This window comes from Hylaeus anthracinus, unplaced genomic scaffold, assembly GCF_026225885.1.
Source record: "Hylaeus anthracinus isolate JK02 unplaced genomic scaffold, UHH_iyHylAnth1.0_haploid 2, whole genome shotgun sequence".
NCBI lineage: Eukaryota > Metazoa > Arthropoda > Insecta > Hymenoptera > Colletidae > Hylaeus > Hylaeus anthracinus.
The window spans coordinates 7,719,435-7,744,602 of record NW_026534838.1 but is presented as its reverse complement, the minus strand read 5'-3'; the positions used below and the strand labels follow the sequence as shown (position 1 = coordinate 7,744,602).

The following is a 25,168-nucleotide window of genomic DNA, read 5'->3' as shown; positions in this document are numbered from 1 at the left end:
TCCACTTGGCAATTCTTGGCTCTGTTTTTCTTAGATCGATCGATAGTAGTGGATGTTAAAATGATAAATCTGAAATTATAAATATGCAAATACTGTCGTCAATGCGAGTAGCTAAACATAACGATTTCATTGAAGTATTTGAACCGTGGACAATTTGTTTACTCCGATGAGATCGATGGGAAAAAAATTGGCGTGATACGATCATTCTGACATTCAGAATAATAAGTAATTTTAAAAATAATTCCAAGTCCGCAAGGTAAAATCAAGTTTTGAAATTATTTTTTTAATAATCCTCCTGCTCTCGTCTCCCTCTCCCTCTCCCACTCCTACTCCCACTCCCACTCCCACTCCTACTCCCACTCCCACTCCCACTCCTACTCCCAGTTCGGATCGATCGGTCCTACGGGACAAACTTCTTGCCAGGATCTATGAATATTTATCATCGTTCGGATTATTATGCGAATCTTGACGCGAACTTTCTCGGAGATTAATTTGTGTCTCATTTCCCGCGATAAAAATTTCATTAGCGTGCAGTCCAACGGATTTTACGTCAGCGTGTTTTCTGCTTTCCGCCCGGAAGATACGTCACGCTCCCATTTAGAGTTTCGAGCACGTATCCTGTAACACGTCAGGACATCCTTATTGGTGGACGCTGCGCAAATCTCTGACGAAACGTGAGATTGCAATAGAATGATGAAAAGGAGAGCTGCGATGATTCAGCAATGACAAATTGGGACACCGAATACTTTGATACTATTTTTCCAAAAAAAACGTTAAACTCTATCGCGTTCCATCGTAAATACTACGCAAGGGTCGCAGGCGTCGCGGTCGTCGCAAAGGTAGTAACGACAAAAGATTGACTCGAATAAAACTTACACTCTACCGATATTTCTCTGAAAAATTTACAGCCTCGGCGCACACGCAAGAGTTTGAGAGATTGAAAATCTATCTAACTAAACTAACTGATCGCGAACCGCCACCTGCTGTACCATAGTTGATGATTTTCCGCAGACAGGACATTTTTGTTCGAAAATAACAAAATTTTCAATGTTGAAAGTTCCGTGGTAATGTTGGCATAAATATTCCAACGAATTTTGCGACACATCCGCGGATCCCTATGGGGGAAATCGACCTCGATAGAATCGAGCAGCCTCTCTGACGAATGTTATTTATTGCGCCCGCTCGCGCTGCGGGCCGACAGCCTCGCGAATTCCTGGAAAGCTTGGCAGAATTTTGACCGTGCAGCCTCGAACTTCTTTTTCTAGGAAACGATTTTCAGGCAACGCCGCGCCGACGCTTTCCTTGGACGACAGAGGAAACTCACGTTAAATCGCGCGTGTCACGTAGTCGGGTCAAGGCAGTGCGTTTTTTGGCGTTTCGAGCTACGCGATCGATTACCGTGCTCTCGTTTCTTTTGCAACTTTTGTTTCGCTCGCTCGGACTAGGCTAGACCGGCAATTACCGATGAAAACTAGGAAAATCTAGAAACTACGAAAGTGGAAAGGTATCAGGTTGGAAAGAACGTTTGCCGAAGGTCTTGTTCATTTTAATTTACCGACCGAGAGCTACTCGATAATAAAATCGTAAAATAAATACGTAGTATCGTACAAGAGAGAAAAAGAAAAGAGAGGCGAGGGAGAATTTATAATGAACCGTGGATGCTCGATTGATTTTTCCTGCAAATACAATACGATTCGCTTTAGAAGCTTGTTACTTGACTGAGATTTATTATTTCTCGGTTGAGTTTACTTTACGGAACCTATGCTTCGCGGAAGCGCTGGTCGTACCGAACAATTTTCGAGTACATCGAGTGAGCGAATATTAGAGGAATGTTAAATATTAACGGTAAACAGTGCAACTATTTTGTTTAGTTAACATGGTAATTGTTATCGACCAACAGTCTGTGACTTCCGAAGCAAGAATGTTATTAACGAAGATGTAATAAAAAAGGAGATATAAAGAAAACGTAACGATCGCGATCGTTGCCGTGTACGAAGAAAGTACCATAAATCTGGTCTAAATATTTGCCATAATTTCACGAATCGTTGAGCGCGAATTGGTTCTTTCGCGAGATGACAGAACACCGGTGCGGTGGATGCTGCTCGGCTATAGAATTGGCAAGGATTCAAGGAAATATCGATTGTGCCCACGCGAAAAGCCAGGAGCCTAGACGATAATTGTACATTTCGCAGCGTTAATGGAAAAGAATGTATGAAAGGTACAAGGTAGAATAAGATGGATTCGAGAAATGGTCGAAATAATGTCAAATTTCTCATGTAAATTTTGCTATCTTTGAGTCGATCTTTGTGTCGATTGGTCCTGGAGTTTGGACATCTCCGAGTAAAAGCAAATGTGTTTTTCGCGTGTCTCAAAGGCCGTCCTTGTCTCTTTTGCTTTTTTTCGTTTGGAAAATCGATAGTTTGAATTAATTGACCTACATCGACGGCGGTAACTCGTGACCTCATCGTTAGGCACACCGCGATCGAGTCGACGCGACGTCGATACCGACACCGACGCTTCGTGCAGGTCGGTGTAGATACACGTGGGCGAACAATGAATATCATTTCGTCGAGCAGATGGTAGAGCATGACGAATTTATTTATAACACTGCTGCAGCCGTTCAACTACCGATTATTTCATTCTTAAAAACGTTTGAGATTTTCTTTGAAAAGAAAAGAAAGGTACAAATCAAACATTGTTACTTTGCACGACTAACAAACTAATAGTATTATATTTACAATAGCGATTTCCGTACTCGAAACATACAAAATTTCCGTATAAATTCGATTCAAATAAACATAGCAGCTAGCCTATTATTGATCTGTACTACTCGTCTGTCCGCGAGAATTATATACCGTCTGATTAAAGGAGTACTCATACTACTCCGTATCTGGATTTGATCACTGGTTCCGAACTCTTTTAAAATTACGTCCGGCCAATCTTTCTATAGATAATCGAACACGTTCGAATATGTTTGGACAAATGTTTGAATACATTCCGATACATTGATCCGAATCTTTCAGTCGATTCGAGTATATTCGCTCGTCTTTGGATACGTAGATACGTACATATGTATATTGTTCGAACGTCGAGGTTGAAAAGGTGTTTTAGTAGCAACGGGTTCCTTCGACAAAGCATCGGCGTCGGTCGAGGAATTTCGATATCTCTCAGGGCGGTCCGTCAATTCTCGTGAAACTTGAAATCCTGTGAGCAGCCATTCGTTCGCTGGCCCGTCTTCACTTTGACCTTTAAAAAGTTTCCGCCCTACGAGTGCCAATCGAATTTTCACCGCCACTTTTCGATTCCGCTCGTGGCCCGGATGTCGAGATCCGATCGATACCTCTTCGTCTGGATTTCCTTTTGCTCTTTCAGTCGGTATCTATGGTTTGTCTCTCGGAAATTTTTACGAAACTTGAAGGACTTTCGACAGTCGATCATTCATAGAGAGTCAAACAAACGCCGCGCGCCGGTCATATTCTTGGTCGCGTCGGCCAGCGTCGACGTCGCTTATACCGCGAATTAGGATGGCATGACGATAGCGCGGTGTGGCGTCAGACCTATCAATTTCATTCCACCTTGGAAATACCGCAAATTCTTCGGGGCTTTTCTAACTTTAACGAAAAATTGGGCCGTGTCGAAAACACGTTTAAATAATTTTATTTAAATTAATACTACTCGATGATTATCAAATAACGAGCAAACCACATAATGAAAAGTAAATATTGAAATATGGTTCTCATTCATGGATGTAATTTTCATTTACACAAACATTGTTCCTTCGTTTAATTCCATTAAAAGTCAGAGTAAATGTTACTGAATTTATACCGAACCTCGCATCGTGAAATAACGTTTGTTCAAACGTATTTAGATCTCTTCCATTCCGTTGAAACTAATTAACTTTATGCAATATTGCAAAGTACTCGTACATATTTATATAATATCATGATAAGTTTTTTCTAATTACATTTCTCTCGTAGTTGCATTTTATGTTGGCATGTTTCGTTATTACACAACGTGATTCGATGAATATACAGCGATGCTAATCGTTTTCAAGAATGAAACCACTTTTCCAAATTTGTTATCGTACGGTTGATTTAATACGGTTTAAAGACCTAACCGACGCCACATTTTGTGCCAACTAACGACGTTGCTTCCAGTTAGCCTGATTTTCGTACAAGTCATAAGAAACTGGGAGGTTAGGCGAAATCTACTCCGTAGACGATCTAAATGAGACGGACGAATGTGTTGGTCGAAATTGTCCAAAAATCCATAAGACTGGCGTCCGGCCAAGAGGCGCCTGACGCGGAGGCGGCGACGTCGCGACGTTTCTTATGCCACGTTATTCATTCTTACTTTTCTTCTGTTCCGTTCTTGAACTTGATTTTTCTGATTCGTGAATCGAGTTAGTTAGCTTTCTTTCCCTTTGCGTAAAATTATACTTGTCATCTTTTGCATTTCAATGAAAAGATTGGAATTAAATATGAAACTAAACAAAGTAATTAACAGGAAGTTTTTGTTATATTGCATAATAGAAAGACAAAGTTTTGGTATTTGATCGTGTCGCAATCTTGTGGCGATTTCTCATCGTTGACTCCACGAGATTACGTAACATCTCTCCGACTCGATCGATAGTACAATTACTGAAATTCAATTGTTTCAACCTTGCAAATGACATCTACATGTATCGATCCTTTCATTAACCTCAAGCTCTTTTTACGTTACGATCTACGTGAACTTGGAGACTAACTTGAAAATACTTGATGATAATAAATGTCGCGTACGCATACAGTTTTGAATAATTTGGATAATAGCTTCCGCTGCTAACATTTCCATCTTTCTCGCGCCTATACATACTACGTATATTTATCCCTATCCCTTTCCCCGTTACATAACGCGTCCTTTTAAGCTCTGTTGTGTGACAGGCAGCTCGTCGCTCAGAGTTATTACACGCATCGCCAAACAGAAGTAGCATTTAATAAAAATACGTCGAGCATTACGTAAGTCGTCGTCCCCGCAAGCTATATCATTCGCCACCCCCGTTGATGCTCGTACCCTTGCCTCGTACACCTGTGACGTATCCGCATCAGCCTTTCACGTGTTTCCACAGCCATTTGTTCATCGTGCTTTGCGGCACGAGGCTCGATAACGACGCGACGTGACTTCTCCCCATATTTTCGTATACTACTGTAAACGTTTATCGACTTTTTACAATTGACGACAGATTTGTGGAATTCGTGAAGCTCGTACCACTTCTTCTCCCTGCCAGAGTCGTTTTCTTCGCTAGTGTTCGTTCTCCTGTTACAAACAGAACCCCGGATGTTGCATCTCATTGATTTCTCTGGAATTGACGTCGAATTCGGGAGATTTGTTCTACCTCGTTTACCATCATATTTTCCTGTTTCTAAATCTCAATTTTATCGGATCCTTTCCCGACTTTCCGATTATTTTATTTAGCAGAATTCCCTGAAACATGACATCACGCTCGAACAAGGCGTTTTTCACTCATTTTACCGCGTTCTTTTTCCTTGGAATTTGAATAAAAAAATTGCTGGTTAGGCTGTTGCGGTATAAATAATAAAGTTCTAGTTTCATGTTAACGCATCACATCCAATGTACTTTGCAAGTTTCTGCATTCCATGCAGAATCGTGCCTATCTGCTTCTTCTTGCAGCACGTGGAAATCCAACGCTATGTTTACGACACAGAATTTGTATCGATTAATCGATTTTACTACTCGCTAATCATTTTCAGCATTGGCCGAGTCATGTTTAACGGAAAGTCAGATCCGAAAAGAACGAGACGCGTGTAATTCCGAGGCGTTAAAAATCGAATAATTAAAATTACTACTAAATCGTTATATTCCTGTCTGCGATTGAAAATAGGGTACTCGACACGCTGCTGATCGATTAAAAGTGAACGAACGGGCCGATAAAACGACGCCAGCCAACTAGACGCCTTGCTTCAAGCCTCGATGGCAACACGTTGCGTCGTTGTGTTCTCTCACCCTCGAAACATCCTTCATCTGCATTGGATATTCACTTTCACTACGCGTTACAAACAGACAGCTATTATTAACATTTCCTTGTATACATTTACCTTATTTTTATTATAAGCTTGTCGACACTTGGACCTTTAATTTTCGAATGTCCGATTCTCGCGCGATGTCAAGTGTCCGTCGACAATCGACAAAGAATGAAAGGAATTTCAAGGAAACATCCGGTAAATGGCTTGATTCGTCGAAGGAAATATTTTGCTTGCGAGAACCGGATGCTGGCATTCGTTAATTTCGATCGAAAGCAGATGGTTTACTGCGAGTGTTCCGCAAAAGAATTTCAGACTCTACAAAGCCAACGTGGCAGAAATTTTACGGATCGTATATCCTAGAAATTCCAATTGATTTTTGGGACTTTTACGAGACTGCGAAAATTAAATAGCTTTATTGAAATGTGAAGGAAATTGGTGAAATGTAGTGTTAATCAAAGTGCTTAACGGTGTATAAACTGTTCCAGTAGACCTGTTCTAAATGCGTCTTCAAACATTGCAGTACGAGCGTCCAAGATGAAAGCGAGTTTCTCTATTCTTTTTATAGTCGCCTGACGATCAATGGCTTTTCATTGATTTTGCTAGATCCGTGCCATCGTGCACGTTTTTCACCTGGTTCGTCGCGTCCCGACACATTTGTTTTCCGCCTGCTGATTACGCGGACGTTAAACAATCTTCTCTGTCAAGCGAAACGACGCGACGCCGACGAGTGCGTTAGTTAGACGACCGTTCTCAAGACGATCTGCGCGGTAAAGCGATGCAGATATATAAATAATAATAATAATAATTTCGTTACTTTCGTAACAATACAAGAGTGATATATCTGTGTAGGTGTACGGTAACGTTTAGGCTTGATAGAGATAGTTTCCTAGAGTCGATTTGTACCGTTGTGCCGTTGTGCCGCTGTGCACAGCGTAGAAAACATAACGGTACACCGAGCTGCCATCGCAGATAATCGCAGGTAATCGCAGGTAATCGCAGGTAATCGCAGATAATTTGTACCCCGTCGATTAACCCATCTGGAAATAAATTCTCGCATACGTCAAACCACTTTTGCGTCACGACCACGTGTATTTGCTAGCGTTCTTATCTTTCGCTTATAAAATCCACCCGCAACGGTGGCATTATTTTGCAGCTATCGTAAACGCGTAAACCTTGCGTTTACACAAGTATCAGTTGGGGTTCAAAGTCCAAGTTTCATTTTGCAGTTTGTACGCAAACGTTGTGACAGCTTTATTACAAGCTACTTAATTACACCGAGTTTTATTATTACATTATAATCGTAGACGAATATATCCGTAAAGTAGGATGAATCTCGCTAAAAATGAAACGGTAACAAACACGCTGCAGAAACGTTCTAAACATTACGGAATGGTTAAATTAAAATTGCTTATAACTAGTAAATCTTGTCAACTGTTAATTCCCCTTTGGATAGATTTTATTCGACTAACGTCCTTGCCAACAGAACCGTAAAAAGTCGATTGAATTCTGCGGTGTTCCATGCGACGCTAATTGCCGAGTATAAATTTGGTTCGACGTAATCCAAGCGCAAAGGCAGGAAGGAAACTAATTAACCATTTCGTTTGAATCTCGTAATTTGCTATTATATAACAATGTACAACTCTGAATTATCAGGGGAAAGTAAAGCACGCCACACCTGTTTTAAAATTCCGTTAAATGCATAATTTAACGAGTTTTAGTTAAACGAGATATAGCAAAGCAATCCAGCAACCGGACTTAGATAATGCCACTGTCAAGATGCGACGTAATCGTTACTCGACGCGACCTTAAAGAATCGCAGATGCACTTTTGTACCTCGTGACACATGTCTCTCTAGTAGGTACTCCATATAATCGGTGTCAACAACAATTTCTTAAACACGCGTATGCCTCGTGAACGATCATCGCTTAACGATGCGCGCTGCATACGTACCCATACCCATCTGCCTCGTTTTATCAATTCGTTGAAGCCTATATTCATACAGAATACAGACAATCGGTCTCGCTGTTTCGAAAGCTATGGATCTCATTTCTTCTAATTCGAACGTGAACTTTTCGTTTTGCTTTTCCTAGTGGTTTTTCCTATTGCTTTCGCTTGCAATTCGAGTATATGTATACACGGATGATGTATCGCTTAAATTGATGTATTTATTGAAATGATCGATGTGTCGAAATACCAGCATTATTCAAACGTTACGTTCGATATTTTTTCAATGGTTAGGATATTAGGTAATCGGTTGAAATAATCGAATATGGACATGGATAGAAATCGAGAAAGCAAGAAGCGACATAAAGAAAACCGATCGCAAGTCAACGACAAAGCAAGCACTCGGCTCGCGACGGCCTTCCTCCTCCATCCGACGCGTCGGAAGGAGGAACAAAAGTTATTTCCGGCGACGGCCCACATGCACCGACCGCGAAGATCGATAATTTGTCGTTGCAGTACGTTCATTTTTTATTTCACCTTCCCCTGTTCCGTTTTCGCGACGCCCAACGGTGACGTTCAAAGTGCATCGATCGCTCTTTCCCAACGTGGTCACGTTGTTTGTTCTGCTCTGGATCATAAGCTGGGCCAATTTCATTTCGGACATCGAATAAGTCGTTATTCCATTTGTAACTCTTTTACTTATTAGTCATTACAGACATATGTATATATATAGCTTGACCAAAGAAATAAAAGTTACTACTGGCCGCGCGCATTATTCGTTTACGAGGTGGTACGATTTCGTTTGAAACGTTAAATTAACTACCTTTCTTCCATGTGAGTTTTTTCTTGTAATTGTCTCGATATGTTGGTACCCGATAGATCATTAGATCCTTAGGGATGTCGTCCTTAGCAGGCCCAGTTCCACAAAGCCACCCTGCAGATGAGCTCTTATCGCAGACAATTAGGTCAACCTAAAGTGTCGAGCACTCGTACTCGGCAAACCCTCGGTTGAATGTTTTAGCCAGCACGACGTAAGGTCGTTTGCCAGTGGTATCGAACTCTATCGGTCTTTGAAAATAATACAACATTCGAACAGTCTAGACCCTGTGCCGTGGGCCGAGGACTGTGGCCGTCCGTTGGTGAATTGCCGCCTGCCGTCTACAAAGAAACTTGGTGATAATCGAGCTGAATGGCTGTCGTTGAAACTGTTCCTCGAATGCGCCGATGCTAACAGGTGGCTAACGAAGCTGAATTCTACGCATGTCCTTGGCGAAAATCATGACCGAGCACGGAACGATGACTAATACGAGTTACAAGTGTAACGACTTATTATACGATGAATCGTTACGATGAGGTGCAACCGTTTGCGCACCGATGTGTCACGCGCGACGTTCATTGCTCACACCTAACGACCTGCCATTCGACGAATCCTTTCATCATTTTTCACGACCGTTATCGAATACGACAGAGGGGAAAGCGACGACATGCTCTCTCGCAACGCTGAAAGCTTTTCCACTTCTGCTCTAGGTCAATGCGATTTTATATTGTATTATAATCGCAAAAACGTTTTACGCAACTAAAAGAAGACGAGAAATGTCCTATAATAAATAAATGTAAGTGTAAGCGATACATGATTGAAAAACGATGCGGAGATTCCAAGTTTTTGACGGAAAAACTCGATGATTCAGAATGAATAATAACAAACAAGAGTCTGGTAATTCCTACGTCGAACGATCACATGGCGATGAAAGTTGAAAGATTCACAGGCGGAAAAGTTACATCGAGTAGAGAATCGAGTTTGTTCCGAGTATTGCACATTAACGATCTAGAAACGTGGAAACACCAAGGGTCAAGGGGGACAGACGTTTGAGGCCTAGCATATCTGGTTCTGTAACGAACGTCGAGATGCTAATAGAGAAATATATGCGAGAAGCTCGCTTCGTGGTGTGTACAAATCTGAGCAAAACGTGAGACAGATTTTGAGCCAACTTGAGTCGTTTAATATTATTCTACCTGTATTTCGACGCAAAATTTCCTCCAAGCTCTGTTTCTCGAGCTGAACTAATTTCCACCTCGAACGAGAGCAGCGTTTGTATTGCTAAATGGCCAAAATTGGAAAGCAAGCCCGGCCACGATTTTATAGAAACGTCACGACTTCGTTACGTTTAGGAGTACACCAAATAAACCTATTCTCGGTATTAAATCACGCGTGATTATTATTCCAACTGTTCAACAGAAGAGCCGAGAATACGGAACCTTGAACCGTAATCTCGTACATACCAACCAAGATATCGAACAACGATTCAGGATTCGGTCATTTTGTCCAGGCATAAATCGCATATGCTCGGGAAAATCATACGAAGAATAATTGGCAGAAAAATGATCTGTCTCTCTCGGTGTCTGTCGACACGCCGGCGCCGCACGCCGCCCCGCGCCTTCACATTTCATATTCCGAGATACCGCATGATGATTGCAATGTATACGTGATCATTGTCACGTCCTCGTGTGTCTTCCTAGCGGCAATTGACAGCTGTCGAAACGATTTGCAGAAAAAATTCAATTACCACCGAGTCTACTTTTTTTTTCGGAGAAACGTAATTTTATATCTCCCCCATCCGAATCGAGTATTTTATTTTGGCTGGGTAACGTTACGTCTTTGACTCGTCCTCACGATTTTCAACCGTAAGTGAAAACGTGTTGCATATTATGTACACATATATCTGAAATTAGATTTTTTTTGCGAAGAACAGAATCTTGTTTCGAACGAGGTCTGCTTAGTATTCCAGCTGACAAGTTCAAAGTTCTTGTTTATTGAGTTTCTTGTACGATTAATATGATATTGTTCCGAGAAAGAAAGATCTGTATCTGTTCGAGTACGTTCTACTTGGCGATAGTAGAAATAACACAATCAGAATGACTATATTTTATATAATACTGCTCTTTCAACTTTATAATAACACGACGGTATACATGCAATGAAAATAAAGGATAAAATACACGAGGTAAATAATTGTAACTCACGAAAGTGTTTTCTTTTGGGATTCCCAGCAACACGTGTCTATGTTCACATTCTTTCTATATACTATTTTCGTTTCTTCGTTTTGCAATTATTTAAAATAACCAAACAGATATAAATTACTAGAAATTTTCAAAAAAAGAAACACTTGATAGATTTTAAACTGTTTATGTGCCATGTGTTGCAATCTCACGTATACGAGTGTACATGTTAAAAGCGAACGACCACACAAAAATCATCGGACCCTTTTGAAATGTTCCTTACAGTATGAAAAAGATGAAAATGTAACGTTAGAATTCGTTTGTAGAAACGGAGTACGTATTGGGTCAAGTTTGCTAGGCATTAGGTATCCTTTTTAAATCCGCAGTGGAAACAGACGTCACGCGTCAGCCAGCCGCGGTGCAACGGCGCACCGCTACCTCTGCTATCGACTAACCTCGACTCGAGTCGCTTGTCTTCAACGCCTGCGTTTACTCGTTCCAATTCGAGCGGTATAGGTTTTGTCGATAGGTTCGAATTTATACTTTAGTTTATTTGGAAAGAGTCCGTAATAGAGAATTCCCTTCAAACTTGTGTTGCAACGCGTCATCTTCTCCGAATAGTCTACCAGCTTTTCGCGTTGTTAACCATGTCTCGTCTGCTTTACCGTAACATTATTTCCGAATGATACCTTTAAAAAGTATATATGTAGTTTTGGTCGTTTAACGTGAAAAACCGAAGAAGAAGACATTTGAATCTCGTAGGTTGCAAAGTGTAGGCTATGAATCAGATTACGGATCACCTTCACGCGTCACGATACATCCTCTACGATCAAATCCAAAACGAATGTAACGAATGTTTCTTTTTCAACTGAACAAGATTCGAGATGTTGCCAGTTTCTAATCTGGAGGAGGATGTTGGATGTTCGGATGTTGGATTCGGTTGTTCTATACAAAGTGTAGAAAATGTATGGTTACGCGTTGTTATACAAGGCTCGAATACGCCTCCTCGAGAGTACCATTCGCGACATGTGCGCTTACATAATTCTTCAGCAGCGCGCAGATGCTCGATACTTTTTGCTAAATGGTAACTCGTTTACTCGGTCTACTCGGCGCTTCCTAAGCGGGAAAAAGAAGACTCCTACGAGAGGCGTCGTTTTTTTAGCTCGAGAACCGCTTTGGACGGTCTCGGACTTCAAAATAGGAGATAACGATCCCGTTCGTCGAAACTCTTTGTTGACTCATTTCGATGAACAGAAAGTGAGTCAATTTGATTGTTTGCGACGTTAGGTAGCTTTGTCAGCAATGATATCAGGACCAAGAAAAGTGGGCATTCTTTTACGGAGTTTCTTCTGGCTTGGTCAGATTAAAGTGTAAATATCGAAGGTTCGCTCAAAGAATCGAGTGTCGTTAATCCTTTTTTACTTTTCTACCTATAAGGGAAATATTTTAATCGACGTAGATTTGGAGTACGCTGTATTCAAAAATCAAGGATAACTTTAATCGTCCGTCACTGACAAGTTGGAAAAAATCAAACCAATAGTCTCGATCGCTGAACAATTTTTTTTCTCGACAAACTATCCGTCCAAGTAATTTATCAACGTTGAAATTCGTTAAAAACCCGTTCATTTGTAATTAAAAATAATAAATCACGAGATCGATTTCTTCGGACAGAAGTGTAACAAACCTGTATTCAACGGAAATATTGCTGTGTTCCGAACACCCAACGAAAATGCATTTTAGCCAAGTCCTAACGGGCGTAAGATTTTTGAAGAAATTATTCGAACGGCAAGATTTCACGTTAAATCCACGTATACTCGGACAGTGAGAAATCTTGCCGAGAACAATATCCAAAATTATACGCGTGAAATCTCTCTTCTCGCCTATTATTATCCAGTCTCGTTTCTATCGCTAATATTAGAAGTGTGACTGTCATCCTTGCATAGCAGAAATCAATTTAAAAGCCTGTAAAAAGCGTTGAAAAATATTACGCTTTCATTTCATCCTCGATATTTAACAATAAGTTCCGACTTGTCGTCGAATGGTGTACTCGTCTAGCTATTAACCCTGAAGACGTTAATAACGCTAATTTTAAATTAGATATTCGCAGACTTTCGCGGATCGGTTCGTGTTAGATTGTAATAGATTTTCCAAATCTACATCTTTGACAAGATGTTTGGTTGTTTGAAACAAATCCTCTGGATGATTGAAGAGGCGATAACGAGCTTTCGCAAAAATGATCGGAAGAAGACAAGAGTTCGTTTGAATTGGATCGCTTCCTGCCGATTCTCGAAATCCCGTTTCTCGCACGAACGATCCCCCCCCTCCCCCTCCAACACGCGACTCGCCCGAGAGAGACGCAGAACTGGTTGCGATAAAAAGCAGGCGGACGCGATTCCGGCACGTAGACCACGTTTAGCAGTCGAGTGACGTTCACGCTTCTGGCAAGCGTCCTCTGAGGCATAGTGCATCTCGTAACGCGACGTATCTAGTGAACCAAATCAAATCAAACCAAACCAAACCAAACCAAACCAAACCAAACTAAAACAAACCAAAACAAAACAAAACAAAACAAAACAAAGCAAAGCAAAGCAAAGCAAAGCAAAGCAAAGCAAAGCAAAGCAAAGCAAAGCAAAGCAAAGCAAAGCAAAGCAAAGCAAAGCAAAGCAAAGCAAAGCAAAACAAAACAAAACAAAACAAAACAAAACAAAACAAAACCTTCTATACTTGTAATCGTAACTCTTTCCATCCTAGCGAGTCTCATTGTTTATCGCGTATTTCGCAAACAGTGGCAAAAAACAGTGATAACTTTTCGAACGAACCGGAATCGTGAGATTAGTCGCTGAACTGCGGCAAAGTGAGACCCGAACAGTGTCGAAAATCGTTCGTTTACGCGAGCAAAAGACAAGATCGAAGAGTAACCAGCCTCCCGAAGATAGAGAAAGTGCGTTACAACGTTACAAGGTCTGTACGGACAGAAGGAAGATTGGTGAAAGCGAGCCAATTATTCTGCGACTCGAGGAGACACGTCGATGCTCGTGATTGTTTCTCGTTGAGGTGCATCGACGACGTGTGCTAGTGAAATCCGGTCGTTGACTCGAGACTTTTCGATTCGTACCCGAGACTCTTGGAACCATGGTCCAACAGATAGACACCGAGTACGGTACCGGAAACGTTGACGAGATCGCGCGGTACTTGAACTATTTGACGACCCTGGCGGACCTCACAGCCATGGCTAGTATCGTAGTCGCACAGGTAAATCGTAACATGGAATTTTCATCCCAGTAACATTGCCGTTTCGTCAGACTCGAAGGTCTCGTGTTATGTATTCGATCTCGATACCACTCGATGCGGTGGCTATCGTTACGGACAATTTAGGATAATCCTCCAAAAGATTCCGTAAACATGGTCCTATTCATTGTCCACGCGAGACCAGTCTCTTAGGCATCACTCGCCTTTTGTTCAAAATATTATCGCCTATCAGTTTGTAAATACGTGGATTCGATACGATGCGGTAGACGTTGAGGTAAACAATCGAGCATGCCGCCGAATGTCTGTTACCATTTACCAGCAGACTGCTTGTCTTCGAGTAGGTTGATTCCTTTGGTTTATTCTTCAAGATTGCAATCGATCACTTTCCCTCACGTCTATGAACCGTTTCTATCCTCCGTTAGACTGATATATTATATTATAGAAAGAAAAGAATTTTCCAATTCTGCGTTCTATTCGCGAATGGAACTATTCTCACGGGGACAGTGTAGGAAAAATAGCTATTAATTAACTTGTACGTATAGTGGTTGAAACTCGTTTCTAAGAATAGACGTAAGCATCGCATCGCTTTCCATATGCCAACAACAATTTCATGCAAGTAGAAAGTTCCCTCGTATTACCAATTCGATACCAACTGCAAGATTTACCGGACAAGTGTCGAGTATTCTTCGTAAGGAAAATATAAAACACTGAAAAAATATCGGAAGAAAATTCAAATGGCAAATAATGTTATTGCGGATTACCTAGGATTAAATAAAATAATTGATTTCCAAAAGAAACGTAAAGAAACATTTACACTGCGATTTCAGCGGCTTAGTCGCTAAGATAAAAGAGAAAATATTGGTCTATGGAACGAGTTTCGTGGATTTAGCTTGAATCGTTCGATCTGCGAGCAAATCTCGAATCCTCCCTGCCATATGTCGCTCTCAAATCAGGTAGATAGAGGTTTCATCGAGGCGATTTTAAAAACGATCGCAACGATATCGCAACGAGCTAGATACATACGGACGTCCTTCGTTGCCACAAAATTAGTGCGAAACGTCGCGTCGCGAAAAATCGATAAATTACTCGTGATTAGAGAGCATTGAAATATTGACAAAATGCTGTTTTTCTTAGAAAGTTTAACGACGATGAAACTTTGTTAAATCTTGAATTAGGAGAATTAGTATTGTATAAAGAAAAATACGACAACGCAAATATATGTATATTATATTATGTACATGTTTATGTATATGTATATGTATACGTATATGGATATGGATTTGGATATGGGTATAAATATACACGATTTTAATGAATCGCTTGTTCGTGAGCGAGCATGTAAAACTTTCCTCGAGGAGATCGTCAATGAATTTATCATTGCCTGAGGATCCACGGGTACGTGTCTACCAATCAGATATCGCGGTTCTTTATCTTCTTTGTGTACAAAAAAAGATTGAAACTGATTAAATTATCTTCGAATTCAATTTCAAATCCTTTTATCGACTCGTTTATTTATTATTCACGAATTCGCGTACAACGCCAAAGCTTGTTCAAAGAAATTGTTGCCAAATGAAAAAGATATACATTTTACCTTCCGCGAGATTAATTATATCTCCATGAAATTGATAGTTGAGCGTTGAGCGTGCAGATATCGAGTTATAAACAATACGCTTTCATTTTGATTAAATCTAATAATATCCACGATAAAATTATAATGTTCAAGTGTTTATCACGGAAATATTGGTCAGAGGAAAATCTCTTGGAATATCTACGACACAAAAAGAAAACTAATCTTTGCCACTTTGACTACCACTCAAGTTTGCATAATTTATTCATTTTGTCGGGCCAAGAAAACGGAATAGGATTTTGGAGACAAATCAAGAATCTCTTGGCTTTTCACCAACAGTTGAATCTTTTCACCGAGTATAAAAATAAAATCTTCACTGTTTAAATATTCCTTCGTCTTATCTTTAAAGAAAAAGATATCGTGCTAGAGTATCTGGAAACGAGAAGATAAGTATTATCATTAGGCTGTAAATCCTGCGTGTTGCCGATAAAAGTGTCACGAGGTCGCGTAATCACCTAACCGATGACGTTTCATTACGTAGCAAGTTGAAGCAAATTTAATTAATCGAATATCCAGCAAAATAATTGGCTAACTGTGAGTCATCGATTTTTTTACCAGTCTAACTAACTTTCTTATAGCGACGTTGTTTCTCGGAAAACTTGAAACAGGAAGTGGTGATTCAATTTTTCCTGTATCGCATATTAGTTTTTCTCTTATTGTTAATCAGTAGTCGATAGTTTCTTTCGTAGATTATTTTTAATACAATTGACTGCATTTTAAGTCGCAATCATTCGAAGTCTGCTCGTCAATGTCATTCGCACTCTCCAGTGATAAAGGATTTTCTAACTATTTACGAGCACGTTTACTCACAGACCTAGAAATCTGTGCGAATTTGTTTAAGATTGGATTCGAGATACGAGATACGAGGAAGCTGGCACAGTTTAAGATATCGAGTCGATTAAGAATTACCTCGGGGACTCTGCATGAAATTCGTCAGGTGTCTAACATTCGTTATCGACGATACGGTGGCATAATACATAGATGGCTAGTTACAGACACGATACGTCAAATTACGTTACCACCGATCCTATTATCGGACAAATTGAGCTTGAGTCATAGAAGCAGAAATAATAAGAAAACTATACCCTCGATAAATGACTCGGTGCTCTTGCAATCTCTCTTCCTGGAACAGTCATTCTTTTTGTATTATGAAAGTAGTTATAAGTACAAAATAGAGAAAGAAACATATAAACATTTGTTTACATCGTTTAGTCGTTTAAACGTAGGAAATATGAAAGCACGGTAGACAGTTTAGTGTTCGTTATGACCTAGACGTTGAAAAAATGTATTCTTACATGCATTAAAGTCACCGTGACAGCGAATCTATTAATATTCATGATTTTATTGTACGAAAACTAGTCACGCGATTGATTTGAATTTTCCGTTGCAAGATTTGTTGTTTGTTCCCCAGCGAATGTTAAAATTATAATATCGTCTGTTCGCGTTAAGAATTGTCGGAGATAGCATTTTTCTTTGTAAACCTTACGATTATCCTGACAGGCCCAATACCTCTCCCAGAGTATTTAAAAAGAATGTATAACTTCCAAATACATATGTTTCTGCACCGCTTGTTAGTGTAATTCAAACTAAACTCCCGTATTAAATAACACGCGTTACAAGTATTTTGTCTCGAGCAAATGCGCAATTTAATTACATATTCCGACAGTTTTTACGTTTAATTTAATTTTTATTCAGAATTAATTTCAGGCTTTTCGAATAAGACCTAGATTACAAAAAAAGAAATCTTACCTGACCTAATACGACGTTACGCAGTGTTTGAAACGAATATACGTATGTACAAGTACAAGTACAAAAACAAAACTCGCGTAAAAAATAATCGCAAAACTGCTTAACAAAGACTTGCCGATACGGCACGTTGATATTAAAATATGTATCGGGTTCATCGACGATGGATCCGTTTATCATAAAATCGATACGTTTCGTTTAGGAAATTATCTTTAGAAAATAATCGATAATCTTATCGGTGATTTAACCAACAGCGTTAATTAAATCTTGTAATCGTCCCGGCTTGTGGTTGGTTTATTTATAAACTCTTGTTTCAACGAGATTATTATACGATCGACTTTGATGTTATTTAGCAAACTTTTCGTTCGACTAATCGATAAAAAGGTATTTGCGTTAGGAATGATTCGCCTCAGCTGTACAAAGAGGAGTCCGTAGGTACATCCATTTATTCCGCGTAGTATCTGCTTTTCAAATGATCTAATACACTATCGATCCTTTTCCAATAGTTTGCCCGTTATAGTTGGTGGAAATTGCGGTAAAGTTTCGACGCGAGTTCTGGATAACTTTGGTACGTCAGAGGGAACAAGAATTTCTTCCAACCAACTAACAACAAGATGATATAATGTAGTGTTTGCGATGTTGCTACGTTGCGACGAAATAACGACAAGTTTGCTGGAAAATGAATCGATAAGAGAGTGCAAGAGAGAATTGATAATTGATAATTGAGAATAATCGAGCGAACGAGCGCTTGAATCGAGTTTTCAAAACAATCGATTCGATAACAGGTCACTCATCCTTTCTCGCTTGCGCATTTTTATTGGCGCCGGTGTGTCCGTGTAATCGGAGAAAACAAAAAACAGAATTTTTTGCCGACTGCCACAGAGCTGATAAGACTAATAGTAAGAGAAACCCAAACAACGGAACAGCCACTGCGTGTTCGCTGATACGTATTCCTTGGCTTGATATATGTAGTATATACACATTCGTGTACTTTTGCAAGTGACTATACGTGTTTACGTGTGTGCACAACAGCACACTGTACACGTCCCATTTGTCCATGTATATTTGTGTACATTGAAATTTTATACACGACATTGAACGTAAATATCGTAAATTTCACGAGATAAGAGCTGCTCGACGGAAATCGAGAATCGGAAATCGGAAATCGGAAATCGGAAATCGGAAATCGGAAATGAGCATCGCGTCCTTCACGTTCTTGTTTCACGTTGGGTTTCCGATCCGTTCGATTCGGAGGATTATGTCAATTGTTATATCGCGTTCTAATGCTCTGTCCGCGAACGTTTCATTTTTATTCCTCGAGCATCGATGCTGTACGCGTAATCACCTTAAATATTTCAAATGAAATACATAGAATAGCTCGCACGAACGGAGAAAACCTCTATGTACAAGTAATACATATGTACGCAGTTCTGCCTGTCTCTTATCGGTATATCGCATCGTCGTAAAACTCAAAGTGTATCTCAACTTAAAATCAACGTTACATGTTATCGCAAAATTCTTGCCAAGACGAACCACCGACCATAAAAACTAGTACTCCGTAACCTCTGCTTAAAAGAAATCTTAATTAATTGCCGACAAATAGTAATCGCTGCGTTCTATTCTGTTTGCAGTTCAAACGTATGCTGAACAAGGAACTCTCCCACTTCTCGGAGTCTTCAAAATCTGGCAACCAAATATCAGAGTACATCTGTAGTACCTTTCTTGGTAAGTTTAAGTTTAAGTATTCATCGTTCGACTATTCTACTTGAGAACGAGAAACAAGAACGATTGTTATTGTTATATAAAAAACCGAATCCTAAAGCCATTTTTGAGCAAACCCTTTGCGTCGAGACAGTTTTTCCTCTGAATAATGCTCGTTGAAACACTATTCGTATTCGCAATCGGCAACTCGTAGCGTACGTCACGCGACCCGTGAAACCACGAACACGAAGACAAAACGGAGAAAGGATAATGGTTGAACGTCGCGAGGCCACGGCACAGCCAGGAGCAGATTTATCAGGAACAATGGAAACGAGCACCGACTCTTACGCATTAAAAGCCCTTGAAAGTCCGCGTATGCACGCATATTTATCGAGCATTCATCTCGTCAGACTCGTTTGTCCCGCGAACTTTTCTTTTCGCTTAGCCAGTCAGGAAATGAATGCTCGTTTATGTAAACAGCTTTTTAAGGCGATTTAAGGACGTTTCGACAGCTCCTTTTGTGGCATGTTTGCGGATACTGTCCAATATTTCGTTTGGCGAATTCTTTTCAAAGAATTTATTAAGTAGAGCCATCGTACCAGGCCAGGATCTCAAAGAGTTGGCTGTCGTCGTTATTCGAAACCTGAAATACCGTTGGTAAAGAGAGAAAATAATTTCAATCCAGAATCGAATATTTGCTATTTCCACTTAATAATCCTGAAGGAATTGCCAATGTAGAAAATATAAAAGATGAAAATAACTTGCGTAGTACAACGAAGGTTCGTATTTAACTCGGAATGAGTAATAATTAAACACTACATATTAACGTTGCAATTCCGCTTCTATTCAGACTCGTGTCCTTCTCCGAACACCTGTCGAATCGCAACCGATATGTCGATATAATCCGGATAAAGGTCACGGATTGCATTCGAAAGTTTAATCTACTTTTCAGTCGCGCGCAATACTATTATGGTAAACGGGAGATTATGCGACACGTGACATTTTCATTTTTCTCATCGAATTCTGCGATCGATAAATACTTGACCAGCTCGCGTATGAAAAATTCGCAACATACATAATCCAATATTTCGTGCAATTAGAAATCCTGAATTTTTCATTCTCTCTCTCTCTCTCTCTCTCTCTCTCTCTCTCTATTATGGTACAAACGAGCTTTTAATTTTCAGGCGAATTTTATTCGTAATTAACCACGAGCGACAAGGAGAATTTAGTCGAGCGTACCATGTTTTTCGATTAATAGAGAAAAAGCTGAAACGTTACTTGTCACAAAGCGCAATATAATTATGGCTTGCGTGTTTATTAAGAAAAAAGTTATTCATGTCGGTCTGGGCATTACGATCGTTCGACAGGAAAATTTCTACATCGAACGAAACGCAAATTGGTCTGGACGTTTACGCTAAACCGAGGAACAACTTGTTTCGATAAACGGAAAGAAGGAAAGCTGTAAAACGTTGTAATGTTTATCTGCACTCGCAGGTAGAACGAATGGTAGAATTGATATATTTGCCTATAAAAATCTGAATCGATTTCCCTCTGCTTCTATTATCGATCAGTTTCTTGCTTATGTCCGCAGACAAACAACAGGAGTTGGACCTACCGTCCTTGAGAATCGAAGATGCAGTTGCAGCTGCAGGCAGCGCAGATGCACGAGCGGCGAAGAAGAAGGATCGCGCGGAGAGAGGTCCAGCCGCCATGTCCCACATAAGTGGCGTTAAACGACCACTCACGCACACAAACAGCTTCACGGGAGAACGTGTACCACTTTACGGCGTTGAAACACCTCACGAAGAAGAACTTGGCAAGGTAAGAACGAGTATTTCTGCTTTACGGTAGTTGTCGTTGGTCGTTGAACTAACGCCACGGCGCGGTGCGGCGCATCGCGACCCGGCAGGTAGCCGAACGTGCTACGTCTCAATCTCCGATCGTTACGTTATGATTAAACGTAAACGGCCAAACTCGACAGAGCTAGGCGGGTTCAGATGACACAAAGTTGACAATGAGGATGTATTCGTCGAGTCTTGTCAGAGTAGAAAAGCTGGATATGTTGGTTGCATGAAAACACAAGTTCACTATAGAAATTGATATGTTGTACAATTGTTGGGCTGGGAACCCTCGCGTTACAATAGAGAACATGGTCGCGATACAATGGTTAGGTTTCACGCGTGCGTTGAATTGTTTTGTTGCAACGTCAGGCTATTATTTGACAAAAGGTGGTTATGTTTGGCGTGTATGCGTTAATCGTGGAAAAGATAGATGATCAAATTGAAGTGCTTGGACCGCAAACAACAAGCCAAAATTACGAGACCACCGTGAACTTTGTTTTCTTCCGATGAAACATAAATTTTTCATTAAAGAGATATCTACGAGAGGATAATTAATATTTAGGTGCATCGATCGTTTCTTTCGGTTCGAGGATGTCGAACGAAACAAAGCGAAATGCCAAAACAAAATCCAAATGTATTCGTTCGAATTACGTAATTTTCTCTCGTAGTGTAAACAACGATCGTGAAAGCGAAATTAATTAACGGCGACGACACTTTCTACCCATCCGGAAGGCCTCGATTACGAATTCAGTGCCTCGCAGCGAGTGTTGCTTGCACAACCGCAACCGGTCCGAGAGTCAACTCGATCATCGCGATCGCGTATCGAGTACTCGGAGGATCGACAGGTCTAACGAAAAAGAAAAAAAAAACGAAAACGAAAACTAGACATCCCATGGGAGCAAATGTTTGATCAAATTTCATTCGATAACGAACTGGATCTACTTACGTTGGTGTTCGGGTTCGCAGTCGCAGTCACCCAGAACAAACAGATACTCGCGATACCCTGTCTCGTTTCCATAGCTTCCAATATCGTGGCGAAGCCACAAATCGGATCACACGGTACCTACTCTGCGATATCAGAGATTTGCTCCTCCGTTAATTCCAAGCTGCAGTCTATAGTTATCAGTCGCGTTTGCACGGGACCAGAAACACGTGTAATCCCTGACACGAATACAAGTTGGCGCGTTGGTGTCGACATTCCGGGCGAACTTGGGGATTTGCTCTGCTGTTTATATTCGGTGCACAGCTGTGGACTCGAATGTCCCCTATAAAGAGCTTGCGGCTAATTCGAATCTCGATTATACGTATCATGGCTTTTCTACGTCTATACGAATTCGCGTAGCTACTTTAATTGCGTGTTTATATCTATCGAATCGAAACCCGGACTAACGAGGTTGTTGTGTTAATTTTACGACAAAGAGAGCTCCGATCTAGGAAATTTCCAGCATAGCGAAAAATGCCACGACTGACAAATATTTGCTCGCCAACGGTTATGGGAGTAGATTGCGACGGTAAACTTAAAGAGTAAGATAATAGGAAAGATGCTGATTGACGGCAATATCGTTGGAAACGATACTCTTCGATTACGAACTCTTTGAATTATGTAATCCACGAGTACCCAACCTGGTTTATCTGGACATTGATATCTCTCGAACATTTCAGACATTTTTTTATTGAAACGTTTAATAACGTAATCGCCAAGTCGGAAAATACAATCGATTCGAAATAACGGAATGTCTTTGGGCTCGTAATGAAATATTTACCAATGGAAAATTGCCAGGCTCAATTATTAATTATTTACTTACGAATCGCACATCGAATAAAGAACACCGATATTGGTATTCGATAAATGATTATTATCATATCAGAGATCAATTACAACATTTCCGTCATCGGTCTATAACCGTGTAACAAACGTTTTAGTTGAATTAGTAATTCGTTATCTACACAATCAGCCGATTACCTAATCGAATTATCGAAAGATACCGAACCTCCAGTTTTCTCGTAACCCATCGACCAACTATCGACAAGTTGTTTAGCGTGTACCTACATTTTTTACCGCTCCTTGAACAAAGCGAATATCTCGATAATCGTAAAGTAGAACGACCTTGGAGCGTACGCGTAATATTCCAAAAAATATTGATAATGGAATCAGTTCACCAGAGTTAAAGTATTTTTGCTGACAACTGCACGGGTCACATGTACGATTCGGATAGTTATTTGGGTCGAGGTTATGGGTCGCAGATAACCCAAATTCACGAAACTTTTATCATCGTTATTATCGTCTCACCTTAACGTCACGGTGCGACGCGACGCGCGAAAGCTGCTGGCACGCGACAGTCGATCGACGAATTTATTCGCAACGAGAGAATATAGATTTAATCGCAATGCAGAACCGCGCTGAATATTTACGTGTAATTTGAAATCCTTAATTTTTTTTAAGGATGACTCGTCCGGTAGGAAACTTTCCATTCGTTGCGGTATTTTGCAAAACCGTGAATCGGTGCTAAGTGCCCTTAATGGTTCGCGAAACGCTCGGTGACTCAAAGCAAGCCTAATTCCGTGACCTCGACTCCTTTAAAACTGTCTACAAGATGAATTGTCCAAAGTTTAATCGTAACACGAGATCGATGCGTCTTGGAAAAATAAATTTCCTCGAAGAATTTCAGTTCGGTTGGTATAGATCCCCGTAGAAATTTCGCCAAGTTAGCAAAAGCTGGCGCGCGCGCGCGATAATAAACTGGTTCGACGAGAGACCATACGATGGTTCGCAAACACATCCGTGACAATGAGATCAGCCCTAAAAATTTCATTTTTTTTTTTTTTTTTTTTACAAAACCAATATCTCATCTCCGTTTCACAGAAAAAAGGATTCGTTAACGATATCCCGTTAAAAATTTGCAGCTTTTGTCAGACATCGACAAGTGGGGCATCGACATCTTCAGGATAGGCGAGCTGAGCAGCAACAGACCGCTGACCTGCGTCGCATACACAGTCTTCCAGAGGCGAGACCTGCTGAAATCGCTAGGCATACCGCCGAAGACCTTCGTAACCTTCATGATGACCCTCGAGGATCACTACGTCAAGGACAATCCCTTCCACAATAGCCTCCACGCGGCCGACGTGACCCAATCAACCCACGCTCTGCTCAATACGCCCGCACTCGAGGTTAATATTCTATTCGCTGCTGTGTTTGTTCGGGCTCGCAGCAATTTCGCAACTAGGACCGTCACGAAAAACAACCTTTTTCTACTTCGGGAAACCTTTTCCCTAACGGGGCACATAAGAGAACATATCCAATTGTCACGCGCCGATTTTCAGAAAATTTATCTGCTAAGTATGTATAGTTTTCAAGAAAATATTTGACACGTATTTTTTTTTACCGACAATCGTCCATATCGAAAGGGTGAAAACAGCCCCTAAAGTTGACGGTGAAAACCGATGTTTTTTTAAATATCTTGAAAACTACAGGAGCTAATTAAATAATAGCTAAATAATTTATTGGTTTTTCCATTGACGGTAATAGTAGTAGTAGTAGTAGTAGTAGTAGTAGTACTAGTAGTAGTATATAGAACGTACATAGAACGAACATTAACTACACATTACTTTGTTAGAAATATTCACATTATTCTACTGTTTCTATTAACTTTATGCATATAAATAATGGACCTTGGTACTCGTGAAAGACAGTACCAAGACAGATCATTAGCAACATTCAAGAACCGTTAAACCGGTGTTGATACGATTTCGATTGAAATTAAACAGTTATAAAGGTTTTCCGGCGATTAGTAGGTGCAAAAGTTTATGTTGTCGGTAGTACGCTTGACAGGAATCGTTGATAATTGTTTAATAACAATCTAAATCGCATTGAAAATGGTCCATGAATGTTGCTAGGTATCCTAAATAACTTCCGCGAGTGCAAAACTGCATCAATTATGTACCTAATATTGATTATTTAACGATAATTGCAATGACAGATGGTGTAGTCACAATTACTTTGGAGCTATGGTTGTCTTAAATTGTTTAAAACTATTTAAATA

At 40.3% G+C, this 25,168-nt stretch overlaps 1 protein-coding gene across 14 annotated transcripts in view; it reads left to right on the top strand.

Annotated features, from left to right (window-relative positions):
• LOC128892853 (cAMP-specific 3',5'-cyclic phosphodiesterase) overlaps positions 1–25,168 on the top strand; it is a 179,014-nt gene that overhangs the window by 146,533 nt on the left and 7,313 nt on the right. For 13 of the 14 annotated variants that reach the window (XM_054153451.1, XM_054153453.1, XM_054153448.1 and 10 more), the window contains 3 exons: positions 19,218–19,311; positions 20,879–21,108; positions 24,033–24,296. In XM_054153451.1, coding sequence (XP_054009426.1) covers positions 19,218–19,311; positions 20,879–21,108; positions 24,033–24,296 — 588 coding nt within the window. Of the gene's footprint in view, positions 1–13,658; positions 14,217–19,217; positions 19,312–20,878; positions 21,109–24,032; positions 24,297–25,168 lie in introns of those variants that run through there. The other variant, XM_054153455.1, reaches the window with a different exon arrangement.